General features: G+C 51.4%; 1 protein-coding gene and 1 pseudogene across 1 annotated transcript in view; both read left to right on the forward strand.

Moving 5' to 3' along the window:
* CFAP77 (cilia and flagella associated protein 77) overlaps window positions 1-19,205 on the forward strand; it is a 122,709-nt gene that overhangs the window by 61,446 nt on the left and 42,058 nt on the right. The window contains exons 6-7 of the mRNA XM_064490880.1: window positions 5,906-6,005; window positions 6,532-6,760. Of these exons, the coding sequence (XP_064346950.1) occupies window positions 5,906-6,005; window positions 6,532-6,760 (329 nt within the window). The remainder of the gene's footprint in view (window positions 1-5,905; window positions 6,006-6,531; window positions 6,761-19,205) is intronic.
* On the forward strand, window positions 7,335-12,458 carry LOC135322331 (ATP synthase F(0) complex subunit B1, mitochondrial-like; annotated as a pseudogene).

Raw genomic sequence — 19,205 nt, forward strand, 5'->3', positions numbered from 1 at the left:
ACCAATACCGTCAGGTCTCAAATTCCCTTGGGTTCCAAGGGCAGCTGATCTTAGAGGTCTGTCAAAATCAGTTTGCCTGCATCTGGAAGTTTAAGGTCAGGAGCTCCTCCAAGCACCTGTATGTCCGTCTTTCACTGGTCCCCTGAGGTGCCCAGAGACCTGCCGACCTCTCTCCCAGGCAGCTTTTCTCTAGGTTTCTAGAAGGACAAGCTGGGAAGGAGGCCCAGGTCAGAGCCAGCACCTCCCACATCTGGCTGGACCCTCTTTCCTGCCTCCAGGAAGCGCCTCGGAGAACCCTCAGCACTCCTGTTCTCCCTGGCTGCCCCGCTGGAATCTTCTTCAAGTTGGCTCTCCCCAGAATGCCAACCCAAGATCTGGATTTTCCTTTTTTTCCATTTCTGACCCAGGCTTCATTTAGCTGTCCCGTGTCCAGGTCACTGAAATGACGGTTCTTCCCATAACCCCAGTCTACATATGACACAGCAGACTGGACCTGGGGCTCCCCTGGGTGTAAGGCTAGTTACGAACTCTGTGTGTGTGGAGGGTGCTGTGCAAACAAGTTAGAATCACCTGTTCTGTGTGAGCAAAATCCAGTCTGCAGATCTAAGCTCTGTGCGTGGGCAAAGACAATGGAGTGCCCCAGGCAGGTGATGCTAAATGCCAAGAGGCAGCAAGGCTGTGTGGGGTCAGGTGTGGGTTCCAGTCCAGCTTTGGCCACTCACTAACTGTGAGGCTTTGGATAAACGAGGCCCTGCGGCTGTCTGGGCCTCCATTTCTCATCTGGAAATCTGGACGGTAGTCGCCACTTTATAGGACTGCTTTGCATGTTGGCAGCATGGGGGCGGGGGGTGTGAAGTGCCCCCATGGAGCCTGGTCCACCGTGACACTGCTGTTGCTGTGCTTGATGGTGGTGGCACTAGGGTGGGGCCAGTTAGCTTGTCTCACTGGGCAGCTGAACTGGTAATGGGTGAGTTCTCTGCTCCTCTAGGGTGTTTACGGGTGAACACAGGGATTCTGAGACACATGGCCCCAAACCTAAAGGATGAATTTGCCAAGGATGGAACTCCAAGTCTGGGGGTATTTGGGATGAGAGGGACAGAGAGAAGGGCCAGGAGCATTCCCACAGCTTGAGCTCGGGCAAAGGCTCCCAGGAGGCTGTAACAGTGCGCTCAAGTCACACCGAGACAAGCTCCCTGCAGGTGGCCCTCTCGGAGACTTCCGTGTGACTTGCCCGTTGGGAAGGAGGTCCAGTTGCCAGGGCAGAGGGCTGAATCTGCTTCTCAGCCACATTTGGGGGAGGGTGTTCTATTTCATTCCACCAGGCAACACTCCAGTTTTGAGCAGTGCGCACCTTGTGTGTCCGGCTGCTCTTCCCCCACACGTCGTGCGAGAACCACTCACGTGGCTGTGCATAGCTGTTCTTCCATTCCTGTTGCCGGCAAGCAGTGTCTCAGCCTCTGCACTATTGGCATCTGGGGCCAGATAACACTTTGTTTGGGGGATGGAGGCTGTCTTGTGCATTGGGGGATGTTTAGCAGCATCCCTGTTCTCCACCCACCAGATGGAGGGCGGTACCCCTGCCTAGCTGTGACAACCAAAACTGCCTCCAGGCTCGGGCAAGTATCCTCAGGGGGCAACGTTGCCCCCAGCTGAGAACCGCTGCTGTGGAGTATTCCAGGGAAGGCATTTGCCACCACGTTTTTCTTGTCTACCTGGGATGGCCATCTGGGTTGCTTCTGGTGCTTTGCTATCACGAGCCAAGCTGCTGTGAGCATTCTCAGACATCCCTCTGGGTGGGCGTGGGCACTCATTCCTGCCGGCCATCCAGGAGGGAACTGTCGGGTTATTGGTAGGCATCTCCTAGGTTTAGCTTTAATAGATACTGCTAAATAGTTTCCCACAGTGGTTGTATCAATTTACACTCCCACCAAGTGTACCAGTATTCTGGTTTCTCCATGTCCTCACCAACAGCACTGAGTTTTGATTTTGCATTTCTCAGAGGTTGAGCACCTTGACATATGGATCCTGGCCACTTGGACGTCTTCTTGATAAAGTGCCTATTCAAGTCTTTTGCTCATCTTCCCGTAGGACTGCCTGCCTTTTTCTTATTGATTTGTGGCAGCTCTCTATGTATGATCGATAACAGTCCTATGTCAGATATACGTATTACAAACACTTTCACTCTGTAGACTCACAAAGTTTTAGAACTAGAGGCACTCCGTCCTCCCCTACCAAACCCTCGGTGCGCTTGGTTGTCATTACTTGTTCAGTTGTTCTTTTAGCCAGACGATGAATTTCATAAGGGCACGGGGTTATGTGTTTGCTTTGTTCACCTTAGAACTCCTGGCACAGAGCTTGGTGCAGAGGAGTTACAAAATCAGTATTTACGCACTGAAAGAACGAGTGTCTCTCCCATGGGGATGAGTTTTGCAGCCGCAGGCATCAGTGCTTTTGGTAGTTGTTGATTCCTAGGCAACCCTCACTAAAAAGAGTGCAGATGGAGGCACCTACCCGCTTCCCTGCCTCCCTCTTCACCACCCCCGCCCAGCGGCAGCCACCCAGTCTGTCTGTCCTTCCTCTGCCAGCTGGACGTCTGCCCACCTGCACCTGCCCAGAGGGAGGCGGGGCCTCTCCTGGAGAAGTCACATTTTAATTAACTTCCCTCGCAGTCACGGGAGAGGCCAGATCATTTTCATAAACAAATGAGAAGCCAGCGCTTTGTCTGCAGCTCAGAGTGAATCTTGCGGAAGGAATTCAAAACAAACCACCCGGCAGAGGCACCCACCTCTCAGAACTCAGAACTCCAAGCTCTCACGGAAGGTCAGGGCCTGGGGTTTGAGACGAGAAAGAAGAGGGAGAAAACTGATGAGGCTGTGAGTGGAGAAGAACAGACAGGGTCTCCAAGTAGGCAGTTCATTCATTCATTCATTCATTCAACCCCTGTTAACTAGCACCTATTCTATGCTGATCTCCTCAAAAAAGAGGAGTGAAAGTAAAGACTCTGGGACAGATGGGGTCTCTCTGCACCTTCTGCTCAGTTTTGCTGTGAATCTAAAACTGCTCTAGAAAAAGGAAGTCTATTTTTTGAATAATTAACCAAGAAAGAAGGAAGGAAGGAGGGAGGAAGGAAGGAAGGAAGGAAGGAAGGAAGGAAGGAAGGAAGGAAGGAAGGAAGGAAGAAAGAAAGAAAGAAAGAAAGAAAGAAAGAAAGAAAGAAAGAAAGAAAGAAAGAAAGAAAGAAAGAAAGAAAGAAAGAAAGAAAGGAAGAAAGAAAGGAAGAAAGAATGAGTGGGGAGAGTGTAGCTCAGTGGTGGAGCATGTGCTTAGCATGCATGAAGTCCTGGGTTCAATCCCCAGTACCTCCATTAAAATAAATAAACAAATGATTTAAAAAAACCTAATTACCTCTCCCCATCGACAACAAAAAATGACTTTAAAAAAGAATGAGGGAGGATATAAATAAATACATAAAACTATTTAAAAAAAAAAGAGACTGAGCACATAGTCTACTGAGGGAGACAGACATTAAGCTGATCATCACACAGTTAATGACTTAATTACACTACTTAGCAATTGTTAATGGCTTTACTGAGATGTAATTCACATACCACACAATCCCCCACTTAAAGGGCGTTTAGCACATGCACAGGCTTGTGCAATCAGTACCACTTTTGCTTTTAGAGCATTTTCATTACCCCTCAAAGACGCCTCACACCCCTTAGCCATCACCCTTCAATCATTCCGTTCCCCTCCCCGTCTCAGCAACCAATGATCCACTTTCTGTTTCTATGGATTTGCCTATTTGGGACATTTCATGTCAATGAAGTCAGACAATACGTGGTCCTTTGTGACTGGCTTCTTCACTGGGCATCATACTGTCATGGCCCATCCATGCTGAAGCAGGTTGTACTGTGTAATTTTGAAAGTGCCCTAAAGGTGGAGTTCAGGGCCACAAGGACACTGAGGGCAACCCAGGACAGCTTCCCAGAGGAAGAAGCTTTTAAATCTCAGGCATCTATTGAGCACCTGTTATGTGCTACCAGGCAAAAGAAGGCAAAAGAAGCCATGGTTCTGGCTGCGTAGGAATTTTTAATCCACGCGGCCTTGCCCAGTTTGTGTATTCCTGGAAATTGAGAAGGTCACTTAAGTTCAAAGCCCCAAATGAACAGAAGAGTTAGTAAGAGTTACTGAAGCAGACGAGGGAGAGGCCACTGGAGCCCGAGGGGTCCAGAGAGTGTGAAGAATAAGAACCAGAAAGGGGCGGGCAGGCCAGGAGCAAAAGAGGCTGGGACGCCTGCAGACCCTTCAGGGATGGGGAGAGGTCGATGGAGCCTAAATCTCAGGGCCACACTGGGGAGTCAGGGAGGCAGAGCTGCAGAGACGGGTGGGGCTGGAGGATGCAGGGCCTGGACTGCCAGACCAAGGGAGGGGCTTATTCCAAAGACTGATAAGCCATTATAGGTGGTCCTGGCTCATGCACTTCTATGTGCCCAAGTGACTGGGAACCAGAGAAGGAGGAACAAAGATTGATGGAAAAGGGAGAAAGGGTGAGACTGGAGCCACCAGACACTCTGGATAGCCGTCGGTGAGGTCAGAGCCAGGGATGTCCTGGGAGACAGAGCACCCTGCAACTGGGAGCCCACTGCCTGGGGCCCGCGGGGGTGGAAGGAGCAGCCGCACCCACCTTTCTTAGTAAGGTCCCTGGCCCATGGGCCTGATGGCACTAGGAGCCATGCAAACCGGCTTGGTATCTCTTGAGCAGGTGGATCTGAATGTGGGCTGGAGACACAGCCCGAGTTCAAATTCCAGCTCTGCCGCTTCTTTCTGTGTGGCCCCTGTGCAACCTGTCTGACCTCTCTGTGCCTCTGCTTCCCCGTCTGAGAAATGGGACAGCCCTGAGCTGCCTCACGGCACAGCTGTGAGGATTAGTGAGAGAAACAGACGAAGAGCCGAGTGTTGTGTCTGAGACACAAGCCTCAGCAGGTGCCCACTGATGAAGAGCGATGACGCTCTAAGCTCCGTACAGACAGGACCTCGGACCTCAGGGAGCTGCTGGCCTAAAGGCAGGCAGCAGAGCACCGTGATGCAGAGCTTCACCCCGAGGCCCACTGCACCTGCATTTGACATCCAGCCCCGTCCCTTAGGAACCGTGGGTTGTGGCCCCGTCACTCTGTGCCTCAGCTTCCCTACCTACAAAATGGGAGAATTGATCTGACTGATAATAGAGCGATTTTGTTCCCACAAACCCCTTGCAGAAGGTCAAGGAGGAGTTCCCCAGAGACCCAGACAGTGACAATGGCTATCCAGCCGCCGGGAGGGTGACCATGGTCCTTGTCACTGTATCTCCACCTTCAGGCAAAGTTCCAGGACGCAGCCCCAGTGACAACGATTTGAGCCGTCCCTGGTAGGGATGAAGGGTTAGGGAGGAATGACACCCTCTCCCTCGGGGGTGGCCTCCGGGTGAGTCTCCGTGAACCACGTTTCCGCACATCTGCGAGGTGTGTCATTTCCAGCTCCAGCTGTGCAGATCTAGGCTGGCTCCCAAATACCGCTGCTCCGTGCAGGGACTGCGCCGCCCCTCTCCTGCCGCACAAATGCGCCTCCTCCTTCAAGGCCTCGCTCCCGACCACCCCCAGCCACATGGGTCCTCCCTGCTCTGCCCTCCTCACTTGCCCCTGAGCAGGAGCACACCAGGCAGGCTGCCCCAAGTTGTGTCTCAGGGCCCAAGAGCAGTTAACGCTCATCTCACCGAGGGCTCTGCCGTCCTCACCCTGGTAACCCTGAAAGTCGCCCTCAGGGCCTGGGGCAAAGTGAGCATCCGGTGACTCCCTGCTGCTGAATCTATTGTAATAGGGTCTTCTGAGATTTCACTCCTCACCTTTGTTCTCTGTCCTTCCCCCAACAGGCTGAACTCGGGAAGCCCCGGGAAAGAAGCTGCAGTCTGCCCGGAATTAATTTTAATTATGGACTCTACATCCGGGGGCTGGATGGAGGGGTCCCCGAAGGTGAGCAAGGGTGCTCTGCAGCCCAGGGGGGCGTGAGCTCTCGGCCTGGGCCATCTGGCAGCTGGCCACGCTCTGGGAAAAGAGTCAAGGGGCCTGCCCCGCAGCACAATTCTGGCGGAAACCACAGTCTGGGCTTGGCTGAGGAGGAGAGGACCACGCAGGGTCCAGGTCTGCGGTGTTGGGGAAATAGCAAGGGCCCCAGACAGCGTGGAGCCTCGTCCCCAAGCGAGAGACCCTCTGGGCTCTGTACCTGCAAGCATAGGCCTGCTCAGGACCAACCCTCTGACCGCCCAGAGGAGGTCAAGGCCAGGCAAAGCCAGCTTCATGAAGGATGCTAGGCACCATCTGGCATCTCTGGGAATCCCGGCCTTCCCTTTCCAGGGTTAGGGTTAGGCAGGGCTGTCACATAGCAGCTCCGGGTTAATGAGAAGGTAGTTGTGCCCCCGTTTCTGCCCAGTCAGGTGCCACAGCTTGCTTTACTTCCCAGGCTGACCTCCACTCCATGGTTCTCTCTCCCTGCTCTCAGCCATTGGACACTGGGATGTGTTTAAACAGCAGCCTACCTGCCCCCATGAGCTGACCCGGGATTTTATCGCCATGAACCGTGGGGCAGTGAAAGCCGGCCTGGTAACTGCCCGGGAGAATTTCCTCTACCGTCAGCTCAACGACATCCGCATCAGTGACCAGGATGACCGGCGCCTCAGAAAGGAGCTGCCCTCTCTCCCTCCAAACATGATGTTCGGGATCCAGGCACGGTAAGACGGCTGGCTTCTAAGGCTCCACCCCTCACCCCGGGGTGAGGGGGCTGCCCAGTAGTGACTGAATTAGGGGAAAATGTGGGAGCATGACTCTGGACTCCAGGGAGGGGCAAGTGATCCAAGCCTGGCCAATCAGCGTATTTCAGAAGCCATGGTCACGGTGATTGGTTCAGAAGCAGACCTGTGACCTATGTCCCAACTCTGGAATGCAAGACATTCTATAGAAGTAGAATGTGGTTGCATGTGATTAAATCTCTAGTGCAAACTACTTTAATTTTTTTTAAGAGGAATTTATTGGCTCACATGATTGAAAAGTCCAAAGGTACAGCTTCAGGCACAGCTGGATCTAAGCAATCAGGTGACATCATCAGCATTCGGTATTTCTCTCTGTGACTCAGCTGTGCTTCCCAGTTTGGGCTCCATTCTCTGACCAGCTTCTTCCTCATGAGGCAAAATGGCCAGAAGCAGTTCCATCCTTATGTCTCATTCTTTTAGTGACCCCAGCGGAAAGGGTGTGGGAACTATGAAAGCCTTGAGATTAAGATTCCTTCTTTGGTCTAACTTGGGTACCATGCCTATCCCTGAACCAGCCACAGGGGTGAGTAGAAATTGTAAAACACACTGATTGGCCAGTCCCAGGTCACATGTCTTCCTCTGCACCAATTACTGCCAAGGCCAGGGGAATCTGATGCTCTGATTGGCCAGGCCCTATCCCTTGCCCCTCCTTAGAGGAGCACGGCTGGAATCAGTCCCCACAATGTACAGGGGCTGATGATGGGAAAGATGTATCAACAGGGGTTCTGACCCAGGAGGAGGCGATCAGAACACAACAGCAGGGAAAAAACAGCAAATGTCCAGTAAGCAGGGCTTCCTAACCCACACTGTGTCACCACGCAAACATTGCAGAAACCACTGGTACTTGTACATTGCATTGTACAAATAAATAGAAGTGCTCTCAGCCAGCAGTGAGTGGCCTGGGGCCTCCGGCTGCCCCAAGTCCCATGTGTGACACCTGTGACTAAGTCAGTTTCTCCACCCATCTGCGCGGCAAGGCCATTGACAATCTGTCCCCAGCCTCTTTCCTGCCTCCGGTGCACTGTCCCCGGACAGGTGCCTTCCTTTGGCTATGTCACCGTACTTTGTGTGTGTGTGGTGGTGATTCCTTCTTTATTTTTATTTTTTTCTAATCACTTTTTATTGGGGTAAAACGTACATAAGATTCACCATTTCTTTTTATGGAGGTATGGTCGATTTACAGTGTTGTGTTGATTTCTGGTGTCGAGCAAGATTTCCCATTTTTAAGTGAACGGCTGAGGGGCATCAAGTCTATTCATGCTGTTGTGCAGGGTTACTCGTCCGGCAGCGACAAGGAGAGATTAATTGACTTCCCCAAGTTCACGCAAGTTCTTCACAACAAGGCATGGCCTGGATTCTCAACCTCGTGTGCTAATATTTAAAAATGTGAAATATTAGAACACATAGCCCATTAGCAATCACTCGATTGGAAGTCCCTATTTAAAACAGGAAAGTAGAAGCTCAGAGAGGTGAAGAGATTTTCACAAGGTCACACATAAAATTGTGACCAGACAAAAGCCAGATCTAGAGGCAGGCTTATGGACTCCCTGTCCAGTGCTCGTTCTTCCACCTCGTACCTCCTCGGGGCTGGGGTACAGCGTGATCACTCACAGTTTCTGGTCCTGGGGCTGCGTTATTCTACATACAATGGAAAAGCTGAAGTTAGCTGGGCTCAGAAAGGACATCCATTACCATCTTAGCTTTCAATATAAAATCTTAAATTGCTATAAAACCGAGTGGCTACAATTCCAGGCAAAGGACATGATAAAGTGCTGGCTATATCTTCTGTGATGGTAAATGGGCTTTGCATATGCAAATTGAATGGATTTTAAAATGGTATTTAATGACAATTTTCGTAGCAGACGTTAACATTAATTGCGCAAAAATGAAAATGCTGCATTAGGTTGCTGTTAGCAGCAAATATTGTGGCCATAAAACTTTATCTTCATCAACAGCCGCCCTTTCTCATGTGACAGGGCAGCTCAGCAAATTGCAAGCTAAAGGGCTTTTATGGAACAAAAATATCCCCCAAAGCAGGTCCAAATCAGCATCAATTTCGCTTTATTTCTTCGTAAATGGAGGTTAAATGGCTGCTGGAAAGCTTTTACTGAAATGCCCAACCTGCCTGCAAAGCCCCTCAACCTTGCTATATAAATGCAAGGGACGGTTAAAAAATCATCGCCCCTCTCCGTAATGGGGCTATTACTTTGAAGTTGTGGGGCCAAGGCCCATACTCTAATGATCACCTTTTACAAGCCTCGATGGTATTTATTTCTTTACTTTAAAAGCATGTTAAAAACCAAATCCGATTACACCCGACTCGTTGTTGGGGTGATTTGGTCCAATCCATAAAGAAGCGAAGAAACAAATGACCACCGTTTACTCACAACTACAGATATGGTAAAAAATAAAGTTCCACTTCAGACTGAATGCATGAAACATGCTGAATACTCCAAGCTAGTGTGAGCACTGCCACCCCCCTGCGAGAGAAAATTTGGACCACAGCCCTCCCCCTGGGCCCCTAGTATCAAATCCTCTTGTCCTTTGCATATTTCATGAGAGACAGACCGACTAGATGTGAGGGGCCGCACACGCCTCCATCCGCTGCCCGCTCAGCCTCTCAGTGCCAGACGGGATCAAAACCTGAATTTGGGATTAGTCAATTACTTCCTCTCCAGTTAGCTGATTTGGTTTCCAATCCACATCACTCGGTTACAGATTGTCACTAAATCGGAGAGGTGCCTTTCAATCCACAAGCCTCCGGCTAAAACGAAGTGGGCCCCTAAGCAATTACCTGGAAGAGGATGCCCATATGGATGTGTGGTTCACGAGTGGGGACCGAGGCCAAGTCAACCCACAGAGATGTTCGTTTGGCCGGTGCAGTAATTAAAAAAATAGAAAATTCAAAGGAATTGGCACATTAAAAAAAATCAGTTGATCGTATATAAAATCCCAGGTTTCCTGCTTCTCTTAAAAAGTCAGAGTGGGGAGGGTAGAGCTCTGTGGTAGAGCACGTGCTTAGCATGCATGAGGTCCTGGGTTCAATCCCCAGTGCCTCCATTAAATAAATAAATAAATAAATAAATAAATAAATAAATAAATAAATAAATAAATAAACCTAAATATCTCCCCCTCCCCCCTCAAAACAGTCAGAAGCCCAGGCAGCCTGGCTCTGCCCTCCTGCCTGTACCAGGGGTCAGGGCTGAGCCTTTCCTTCCATCCCAGTCCCCACTCGGCCTGGCTTCTCTCACTTTTGTGACCTGTCCGGTCCTGGTAGGCACTTGATTTGCAACTGCTAGTGTAGACTGGCATCCTGACCCTTTAGCTACCTGCTGCCCTTTTTCTGTCCTTTGTTGATGCTCAAGGCCACCACTCACAGAAGCTGCTGTGAATTGAACTTACACGTGGCTGGCATCTGTGCCCATAATTACTAATGGATCCTGCGAGGCGGGTGTCATTCTGATCGCTTCACAGGCCAGGAAAGGGAGGGTGCGGGCCCTTCCCCAGGCTGCACGGTGGCAGAGCCTGGATTGTACGCTGTCCGGCTGGCTGGCTTTGACGATCACACCTCTAGGATCAGGCAGCTACAGAATCCATGCATTCTCTCTCTGCCGTTTCACTGTCAAATCTCAGCATCCAATTTGGGGAAGAATTTTAAATTCTCAGTACCAAAATGGAAGGTCATAACACAGCTCTCAAAGCATACTGCGACCCAAACAGATCCACAAACAGATACGTCTGGAGGCCAGAAATGTAACTATTGAAGAAGGGCTTCATTATTGATGTGTTTTAATAAGTGTTTGCAAAGGCTCGCATGCCCTCGGCACATCTTAATTGTTAGAGCTCCTAATTGGTCCTACATCCTTGATTATGGTGAGACAGCAATGGCAGGGGAGGGGAGGGGAGAGCTGGGCAGCAGCTGGTCCTCCTGGCAGATTCTGGGCATCCAGGGCTCTACCTCCACCCTGCCTGGGAGCCTCAAGCCACAAGCAAGGCAAGGATGCCAGCAGGAAGATACATCACTCAGTCAATGAGCGAATAGCCTTCTGCAGGTCAGTATCAGACATGGGCCAGACTGAAGAGGAGCAGACCCTGCTTCGAACTAATGACGGCAACTAGTATTGTGCTGAGCACCTCAGAAGCATCCTCTCCTTAAATAACTGAACAGCTCAGAGTACAACTCTCACGTCCTCATCTTACAGAAGAAGAGCCAGAGGGTCAGAGAAGGGAAGTCACTTGCCCCTGGCTGCTCTGTAGTGGGATGGGGATTAGTCTGGCCTAGTCACCTGTGATGGTGACCGTGGCCCTGAGCTGCCTCCCTAACAAACACAAGGATGGAGGTGACACAGGTAGAGATGTCACCTAAGTTCTTCCTGCATCAAAGAGGGGCTGAGACAGAACACATATGGTGAAGGCCATCCTGTCTGGATCTTCTTAAAGCTTTAAACTTAATCTGAACACGTCAGAAAGAGCCCAGTGAGCTTCCCTTTGGACGCGTCACTTCCCTTCCCAGCTCTGTGACGGGGCATCCAGAACCTTCACTACAGTGGTTGCTCCAGGCCTGCTTCTGTTCCCCCGGTATCCCCAGTGCTGAACACAGTGCCTTCGCGAAAAAAGGCAGTAAACATTTGATGAATGCACGCATGAACAAATGGCGACGTTGAGGTCTGACTGTGAAGCCAGTTAGCAACATGCAACTTGGGTAGATCACTCAACTCATCCACCAGTTAATCTAGTCTAGACTCCCTCCAGTCCTGGTGCTGAAAAGCACTCAGATCATGGAAAAATAAGAAACCTAAGCCTGTCCGGGTCGCCGGGACCCCGAGACCGCTGTGCGACGCTACCTGACAGTGCTGTCCCGGTGGTGCTTTCTGCCGCCACCGCAGGAGCTCCCCCAGCCCCTGAGGAACGCAGGCCTCCTGGGTCCAGGGGCGTTGCAGGCAAAGGATCTTTCACATCAAGCAGCGAAGTCTTGCCCCTGTGCCACCCGTTCCTGAATATGGAGGAAAAGCTCATTTGGGGCTGATCCCTGAGGAATTCTTTTGCTTCCTTTATCCTAAAACTGGTGTAACAGGACCCTATGTGCTTGGAACTGGGCTCATCTTGTATTTACTCGCCCAAGAAACGCATGTGATAGCTGCAGAGACCTTCTCCGCCACATCAGCAGTGGGGGTGCTTGTCTATGTACTTAAAAAATATGGCGCCTCTATTGGAAAATTTGCTGATAAACTCAATGAGCAAAAAACTGCCCAACTAGAAGAGGTGAAACAGGCTTCCATCCAAAACATTCAGGATGCGATTGATCTGGAGAAGTCACAGCAGGCTCTGGTTCAGAAACGCCATTACCTTTTTGATGTCCAGAGGAATAACACTGCGATGGCCGTGGAGCTTACGTACTGGGAACGGCCATAGCGTACGCAGGGAGGTCAAGTATCGCCTGGACTATCGCATCGCTGTGCAGAACGTGATGCGTCAAAAGCAACAAGAGCACATGATAAACTGGGGGGAGAAGCACGTGGTTCAGAGCATCTCTGCACAGCAGGAAAGGGAGACAGTTGCCAAGTGCACTGCAGATCTGAAGGTCCTCGCAGAGAAGGCTCAAGCACAGCCAGCTCTGTAACTGCATCTAGGCCAATGGAGAGAGCTAGGAATGACTGACTAAACGGAAACCAGTCTACGTGACAAGATCCTTCTGGTTTGCTGTCTCCCGAAGTTACAGTTTACCTTTCCTAAAAATGAAAGGTTTGAGTTTCATATAATGAGAGAATTACAACAATCTATTGGCCAGTAAGATGTTTCTCTTATCCTTCTTGCTCTGCATTTTGAGTTGTTCCATGATCACTTCTGAACAAGCAATTTGCTTTTAACAGAAATTTGACTAAATCTGACTGAAGATCATCCATAAAGTTATAGTTTTAATTTCTAATTAATTCAACCATCTTGCAATAAAGTGACCATTGAAACCAAAAGAAAGAAAGAAAGAAAGAAAGAAGGAAAGAAGGAAAGAAGGAAGGAAAGCAAGCAAGCAACCTAAGGAAGAAGAGGAACGCTGCCAGCCCACCCTCCTGTCTGCGGCTGCTGCCCGCCCCGCTAGCAGATGCATCATCACCCTGACACTGACAAATGTGAAGGATGGAGGAAATTTTACAGGCTGTTAAAAAAATGTTTGCTGCCTGACAGGTTTTTTGAATCTCTCTGCCAAGCGGATTTATTTTACAAATTTACAATGGGCCCATCCATCACTCTGGGTGATTTTGTTTCTCCTGGAGCTGACGGCCAAAATCCAAGCCACCCACCCAAATGCCTGTGAAATAATTATAAGCCCCTCTCCGGCAACTGTCCCAGGGAGCCGAGACGGTTTCTGGATGCGGAGGCCCGCTCCAGGTGACCCGAAACGCCGTTGAGTGAAACCGGGCTGACCACAAGGGGGAGCACGTGGATCTCGGGAAGACCCCCGCACCTGGGAGCAGGGTCTGAAATGTACCTCCTGCCAGGCAACGCGCCCCCACCCCCACCAGTCTGCTCCCCAGCACTGGCTACAGCTGTAGTGAAATAGCTCTCTGCTTCTTCTCTGGGTACACCCAGGTCCTGGAGGATAGGGACCATGTCAGTTTTGTCCACCACTGTGTCATCAGAGACTGGAACACAGTAGGCACTCAATAAATATTTGTTGGAGAAATGTGGTCCCAGGCCTTTTAAAGCGTTGAGACATTCTTGAAAGAGGAGAGATAGTTGACGTGAGACCCAGAGATGAGATGGTTAATCTAGCAATTTCTGTGTCATTTAGCAGGCTCTGCTGCATTCCCCTTTGGTTGATGTTATGAATCAGCATTGCAATGATGCTGCCTCAAAGACTGAATGTGTTCCTTGGTCACATTAATAGAGGCAACAAGTCCAGAATGAGGGAGGTGACCTTCCTATTTTATTTTGCTGCTCAGGTCACACTTGTAGCTTCAAGTTAAAAATGTAGGCCATCATAAGATTCAGGAGAAGGCCCATAAAAGGATGGTGAGTAGTATGGGAGAGGGAGACCATTGGATACAAAGAACATGGCAAGAAATGAGGTCTTCCAGCTGGATGAGAAAAGATGCAGATAATCCTCAACTCTCTGAGGTCATGCTATGAGTTCAGTGGAGGGGCTTTGCTCTCAGGGGCTTCAGAAAACAAAACAAAGACCAGTGTGTGTGTGTGTGTGTGTGTGTGTGTGTGTGTCTGGGGGCCAGTACAGGTGTTAACACTTCCGGAGCCCTCGCTAAGTGGCTGATGGGTGTAACACTGAGCACTTTACATGCATCATCTCATTAAATCCTCACGACTGTGCCATGTAAGGACGAGTAGCCCCATTTTATGGATGGGGACACTGAGGCTCAGAGACCCAGTTGTCCAAGGCCACGTGGCCAGTCTGTGGCAGCAGCAGATTTCAGCCACATTTTCCTCCAGAGTGGCTGCCCATATCCGCAGGCGCTGGCTTCTGGGAGGCAGATGCAAGCTGGAGGTGAGTCCTCACAGCAGGATGCGTCTGTGAACAATGACTGACCGAGGCCAGGGTTGGAGGGCGCTCACTGGGGCCAGCTTTCCCCAGGGTAACTCAGTTAATTCTCACCAAAGCCTGGCATCTCCATTCACCACAAGGAACTGAGGCACGGAGTGTCCCTTAGCCAGAGGTTGCAGGTGGTAAGCAAAAGCGTGTTTACTCTAGGACCCTGGCACTTAGCGGCTGGAAAAGATTCTCAGGGAAGGCGGAGGTGTTGGCCAGAAGTCACAGCCTGGCTGGAGCCTGGGACACCCCAACTGGACCCGACAGAGGTCCCTCCTCTTTAGAGCCAGCCTGCTTGCCCTCATGGGCCTGATCTGGAGGGAGTTCTGTTAGAGGGGTCGGGGCTGGTGGGGGGAGATGCAGCTGGGGAAGGGGGTGGTTCGAGGGCCCCAGCCTCTCCCTCTTCCCTTCCTGGAAGCCCAGCCTCTCTGGGACCCGCTGCCCGCCTGCTCCTGCTCCTGTTCCATCCTCTCCCACCTCCCCAAGCCCCTGCTGTCTTCTTCCTGCAAGGCGGCTTTGTTGCCAGAGCCGGGAAGAAGACATTTTTCACACTTTGCCTTTTTTCCCTCTCGGCTGGCTCTCCAGAGGCCCAGACAGAGATTTATTCCCAGCCCGAGGCTCGTGGCATTCGGAGCAGGGAGGGCTCAGGGAGGCGCCGATGGGCCCATAATAGATAGGACCACCGCTCCCCCGGGGCCTGTCCCGCCGGAACCCCATCAATCAGGAGCCGCTCGGTTCCGGGGGTCAGCGCTAACGAGGCCCGGCCGCTCCCCCCTGGGGCCTCCCCAGGTGCATCTCACAGGCTGCGGCTCCCGCTTTCCATTCTTCCCGAGCTGGGCCTCGCCTGCGGTGGGCGAAGCATGGGGAGCGGGCTTGGTGCGCAGCCCGGCCCAGGGCCCCTTCCCCTCACCTCCGCAGCCCCCGGCCTCAACACGGTTAGATGCGTGGCTGGGGTACAGCTGGTTCTGCCCCTCCAGGGACACGGTGTCCCCCGTGACACAGGCACGGAGGGGAGGGTGCTGCTGCTGGGAGCCAGCCAGTACTATGGGGGCCGTGAGAAGGGCCAGGCCTCCAGCCCGACACATCACCTCTTGTCCTTACAGCTGCCGCAAGCAAAAGAATTCGTAGATGTGCACGTTGCACTGGGGACCAGCTCAGGGCCTGGGTCGGTCCTGGCCACATCCTCCCACGTGACCCTCAGAGTGAACTTTTAGGGAGCCACTCTCTCATCCCCATTTTACAGATGGGGAAACCGAGGCCCAGGTTGACCTCCAAGGCCACATTCGTTACCTCTGTCCTAGGATGTATGGCCTTTTAGTGGCCCCTTTGCTGGGCGTTATGCTGGATGTTTGGGAGACAGAGAGGAAACGGGACACAAAACACAGCAGGCAACACAAATGGATAAAATAGCAACACAGGCATGTCATTTCCAGGTGGGCGGGGCAGGGGGCCCAGGGAGGCCGCGGGTGACTCCTGGTTTTGCTCCCTGCTGTCGCCGGTGCCTGGAATATAGTAGGTGCTTGATAAATGCTTGTTGACTGAAGGTGCAAGAAAAAACAGACAGCTGGAATGTGGTCCCCCCCTGACGCTGGGAACAGCCGATTTCTCAGGCCAAAGAACACGGGAGACGTCCAGCTCTCCCCTGGGCGCAGACTTGTGAGGCCTGAGCTTCAGCCATTAGCTTCCCGGGCTTCTGTAACAAATGACCACAAACCCGGTGGCTGGAAACAGCAGAAATGTGTTGTCTGATGATGTGGAGGCCAGAAGTCCAAAATCCAGCTGTCACAGGGCCTCCCTCCCTCTGAAGGATCCAGGGTAGACTCCCTCCTTGCCTTTTGCAGCCTCTGGTGGCCCAAGCATTCCTGGGCTTGTGGTCACATCTCCCCAGTCTCTGCCCTCATGGTCACAGGGCCTCCTTCTTTGTGTCTCTGTGTCTTTTTCTCTTTTGTCTTGAATAGAGACACTTGGCATTGAACTTAGGCCTCACCCGAGTAATGCAGGGTGATCTGAACTCAAGGTCCTTCACTTAATTACATCTGCAAAGATTCCTTTTCCAAATAAGGTCACATTCCCAGGTTCTGGGGGTTAGAACTAGGACATACCTTTTCGGGGGCCACCAACCATTCACCAAAATGGGGCCGCCCCATGACAACCACCAAAGCATCTTAACACAAAGAAAGAGCTGCATTTTAGACACTGGGCTTTGAGAAACCGTCTTCAGCATTGTTATCGTACAGTGGCTGCCCCTGGCCTCCTGTTACCCCTTGCCCGTTATGCTTCTATGAAAAATACAAAAGTTCTTTGTAATCAGTCCAGAGTTGTAATCAGCCTAAAGAGGATGGGTGTGAATGCTTTCCCGAGGACCAGACATTTCTGCCGGTCCTCTCTTTTGTGTTTAGGAGGAAATTCTCCAAAAAAAAGAAAGAAAGAAAGAAAGAAAGAGAGAAAGAAAGAAAGAGAGAAAAAGAAAGAAAGAGAGAAAGAAAGAAAGAAAGAAAGAAAGAAAGAAAGAAAGAAAGAGAGAAAGAGAGAAAGAGAGAAAGAGAGAAAGAGAGAAAGAGAGAGAGAAAGAGAGAAAGAGAGAAAGAAAGAGAGAAAGAGAGAAAAAGAAAGAAAGAGAGAAAGAAAGAGAGAAAGAAAGAAAGAAAGAAAGGGAGAAAGAAAGAAAGATCCAGAAGTTACATTACTAACAGCCATGAACCCAACACTGGAAGTTAACAAATGTCACCACTTGGCCATATTTGCTTCTGATCCTTTTTTTTTAATAATTATTTTTGGTGGGGGAGGGTATAGCTTAGCATGCACGAGGTCCTGGGTTCAAACCCCAGTTCCTCCACATAAATAAGTAAATAAATAAATGTTTAAAAACCTAATTACCTCCCCCCTCAAAAAAAGTAAAAATTATTATTAAAGAAATAAAATATAATAAATACAGCTGTCCCTAACCCCGCACCCTTCCCTCTGCTTCCTGAGGCTGGGACGGGCATGCCTCCCACCCAGGTGTGCACATTTTTGCTCTGTGGTTAGATGTCCACAGATAACGCCTACTATTTAGTGTGTTTTCATACCATTTAAGTCACTTTGCATGGTGACTTGCTTTTTCACTCTGCACATTTGCAAAAGTCACCTGGTCCGCTGTCCAAGTTAGCCGCTGTGGGCATATCCATGTCCCATCACTGGACACCCAGGTTGCTTCTTGTCTCTCCCATGACAACGAGGCGCCCTGTTCACTTCACGCCCGTGTGCAGGATTCCTTGGGGTCACGGTCCACAGGCAGAGTTGCTGGGTGGGAGCAGGGCCTCCTCAGCTTATGCAGACACCCCGACGGACACATCTGGACCATTCTCTGGGCGTTCTCGCTACCACCCCCATACTCCCCATCGGGGATCCCCGCCTGGTACTCGCCTGTTTCCCCAAATGCCAGGATCCCCCAGCACACGGATTCCGGAGGGGTCTAGAGGCCATTTCCTCCTCAGTGATGCCCGTTCGTCTGTATTGAGGCTTTTCTGCTCCAGAGGGGCTCAAGCCACAGCCAGCTGTGCCGGATGTGGGGTGCACGTCGGGGCAGGGGATGCAGGGGGAGCTTCCAAGTTCTGGGCACAGGCGCTCAAAGTTGGGAGAAGCCTGAAAACCCATCTAGTTCCGCTGCCCATCCTGCCGCCCTCCGCTGGGCGCCTGTGCGGGAACTGCTAATTGAATTCGCCCTTGTGAAAAATGTTAACAAATTGCAAATGACCTCTTAGACAAATTTAGAAGTCAGGAGTGCATGGCTGACTCAGCCTCCCTCCTCTGTCATTAGCTTTTATGTCGGATCCACAAACAATTAAAAAGTAACCAGAAGCCCAGAGGCCCTCTTCTCTAATTAGCTCTAAGAGTCCTGCCAGGGAGAGAGGCTCTGCTTCAATTACCACCCCTTCTCCCAGGCCGCTTAGAAAGGACAGGCCCTCGGGCCGAGCGGGACAATTAAGAAGAGGGCGGTGGGGGTGAGAGGGGGTGAAGGGGCCGCGGGGGTCCCTTGGGGTCAGAGCTGACCGGCCAGCCCTCCCCAGGCAGAGGTGCTGGTGGCCACCAGGCTGTAGGGGCCTCTGCCGGGCAAAGGCTCAGAGCTGTGACCTCCAGGGACCAGGGGCCACGTGGCCAGGATCCCTTGGGGACGGGGAGTGCACCCTTGGAACAATGTAGCTGCCTGGGCCCCAGCCCAGACCTGGTGAGTCAGATTGTCCGATGGTGGGACCCAGGCAACTCGACCTTCCATGAGCTCTCTGGGCGACTCTTGTGCAGGGACTGAGAACCTCTGTCCTCCACAGGCTGTGGGGAGGAGAGACAGGATTAACATGCAGCCTCTGATGCGGGTCAAGGCCTGTGTCTTCTGGCTCTAGGGCAGGACTTCCGGGGACCCTGGACACTCTTGCCCTCATGAGCCCCTTCCTCCATGAATAGTAATAGTAGTAGTAGTAATAATCATAATCACAATGGTGATGGTGATGATGGTGATGGTGATGGTGGTGATGGTGGTGATGGTGATGATGGTGATGATTTAAAATATTTCGTGGCTGTGCTGGTATAAAGCTGAATATAATCCAGGCTGGATTATTTTTATCTTTGTCTTCCGTTTTAAAAGCAATGAGAGCATCTTCGTGGGCCCCTAGGCGTGTCTGGGGCCCAGGCACCATGCTTCCCAGTCCCAGTGGGCAGGTTGGCCTTTGTTTTCTCCTTCACGCCTTGTCACCCCGTTTCTCCTCTAAGGGAGTTCCCTCTCTCCTCCCACTCCTTCCTGTCCCTCCCAGCACCCCCTTTCTAGGGGGAGCAGGGATGAAGGCAGAGAGAGGA

This window comes from Camelus dromedarius, chromosome 10, assembly GCF_036321535.1.
Source record: "Camelus dromedarius isolate mCamDro1 chromosome 10, mCamDro1.pat, whole genome shotgun sequence".
In the NCBI taxonomy this organism is placed as follows: Eukaryota; Metazoa; Chordata; class Mammalia; order Artiodactyla; family Camelidae; genus Camelus; species Camelus dromedarius.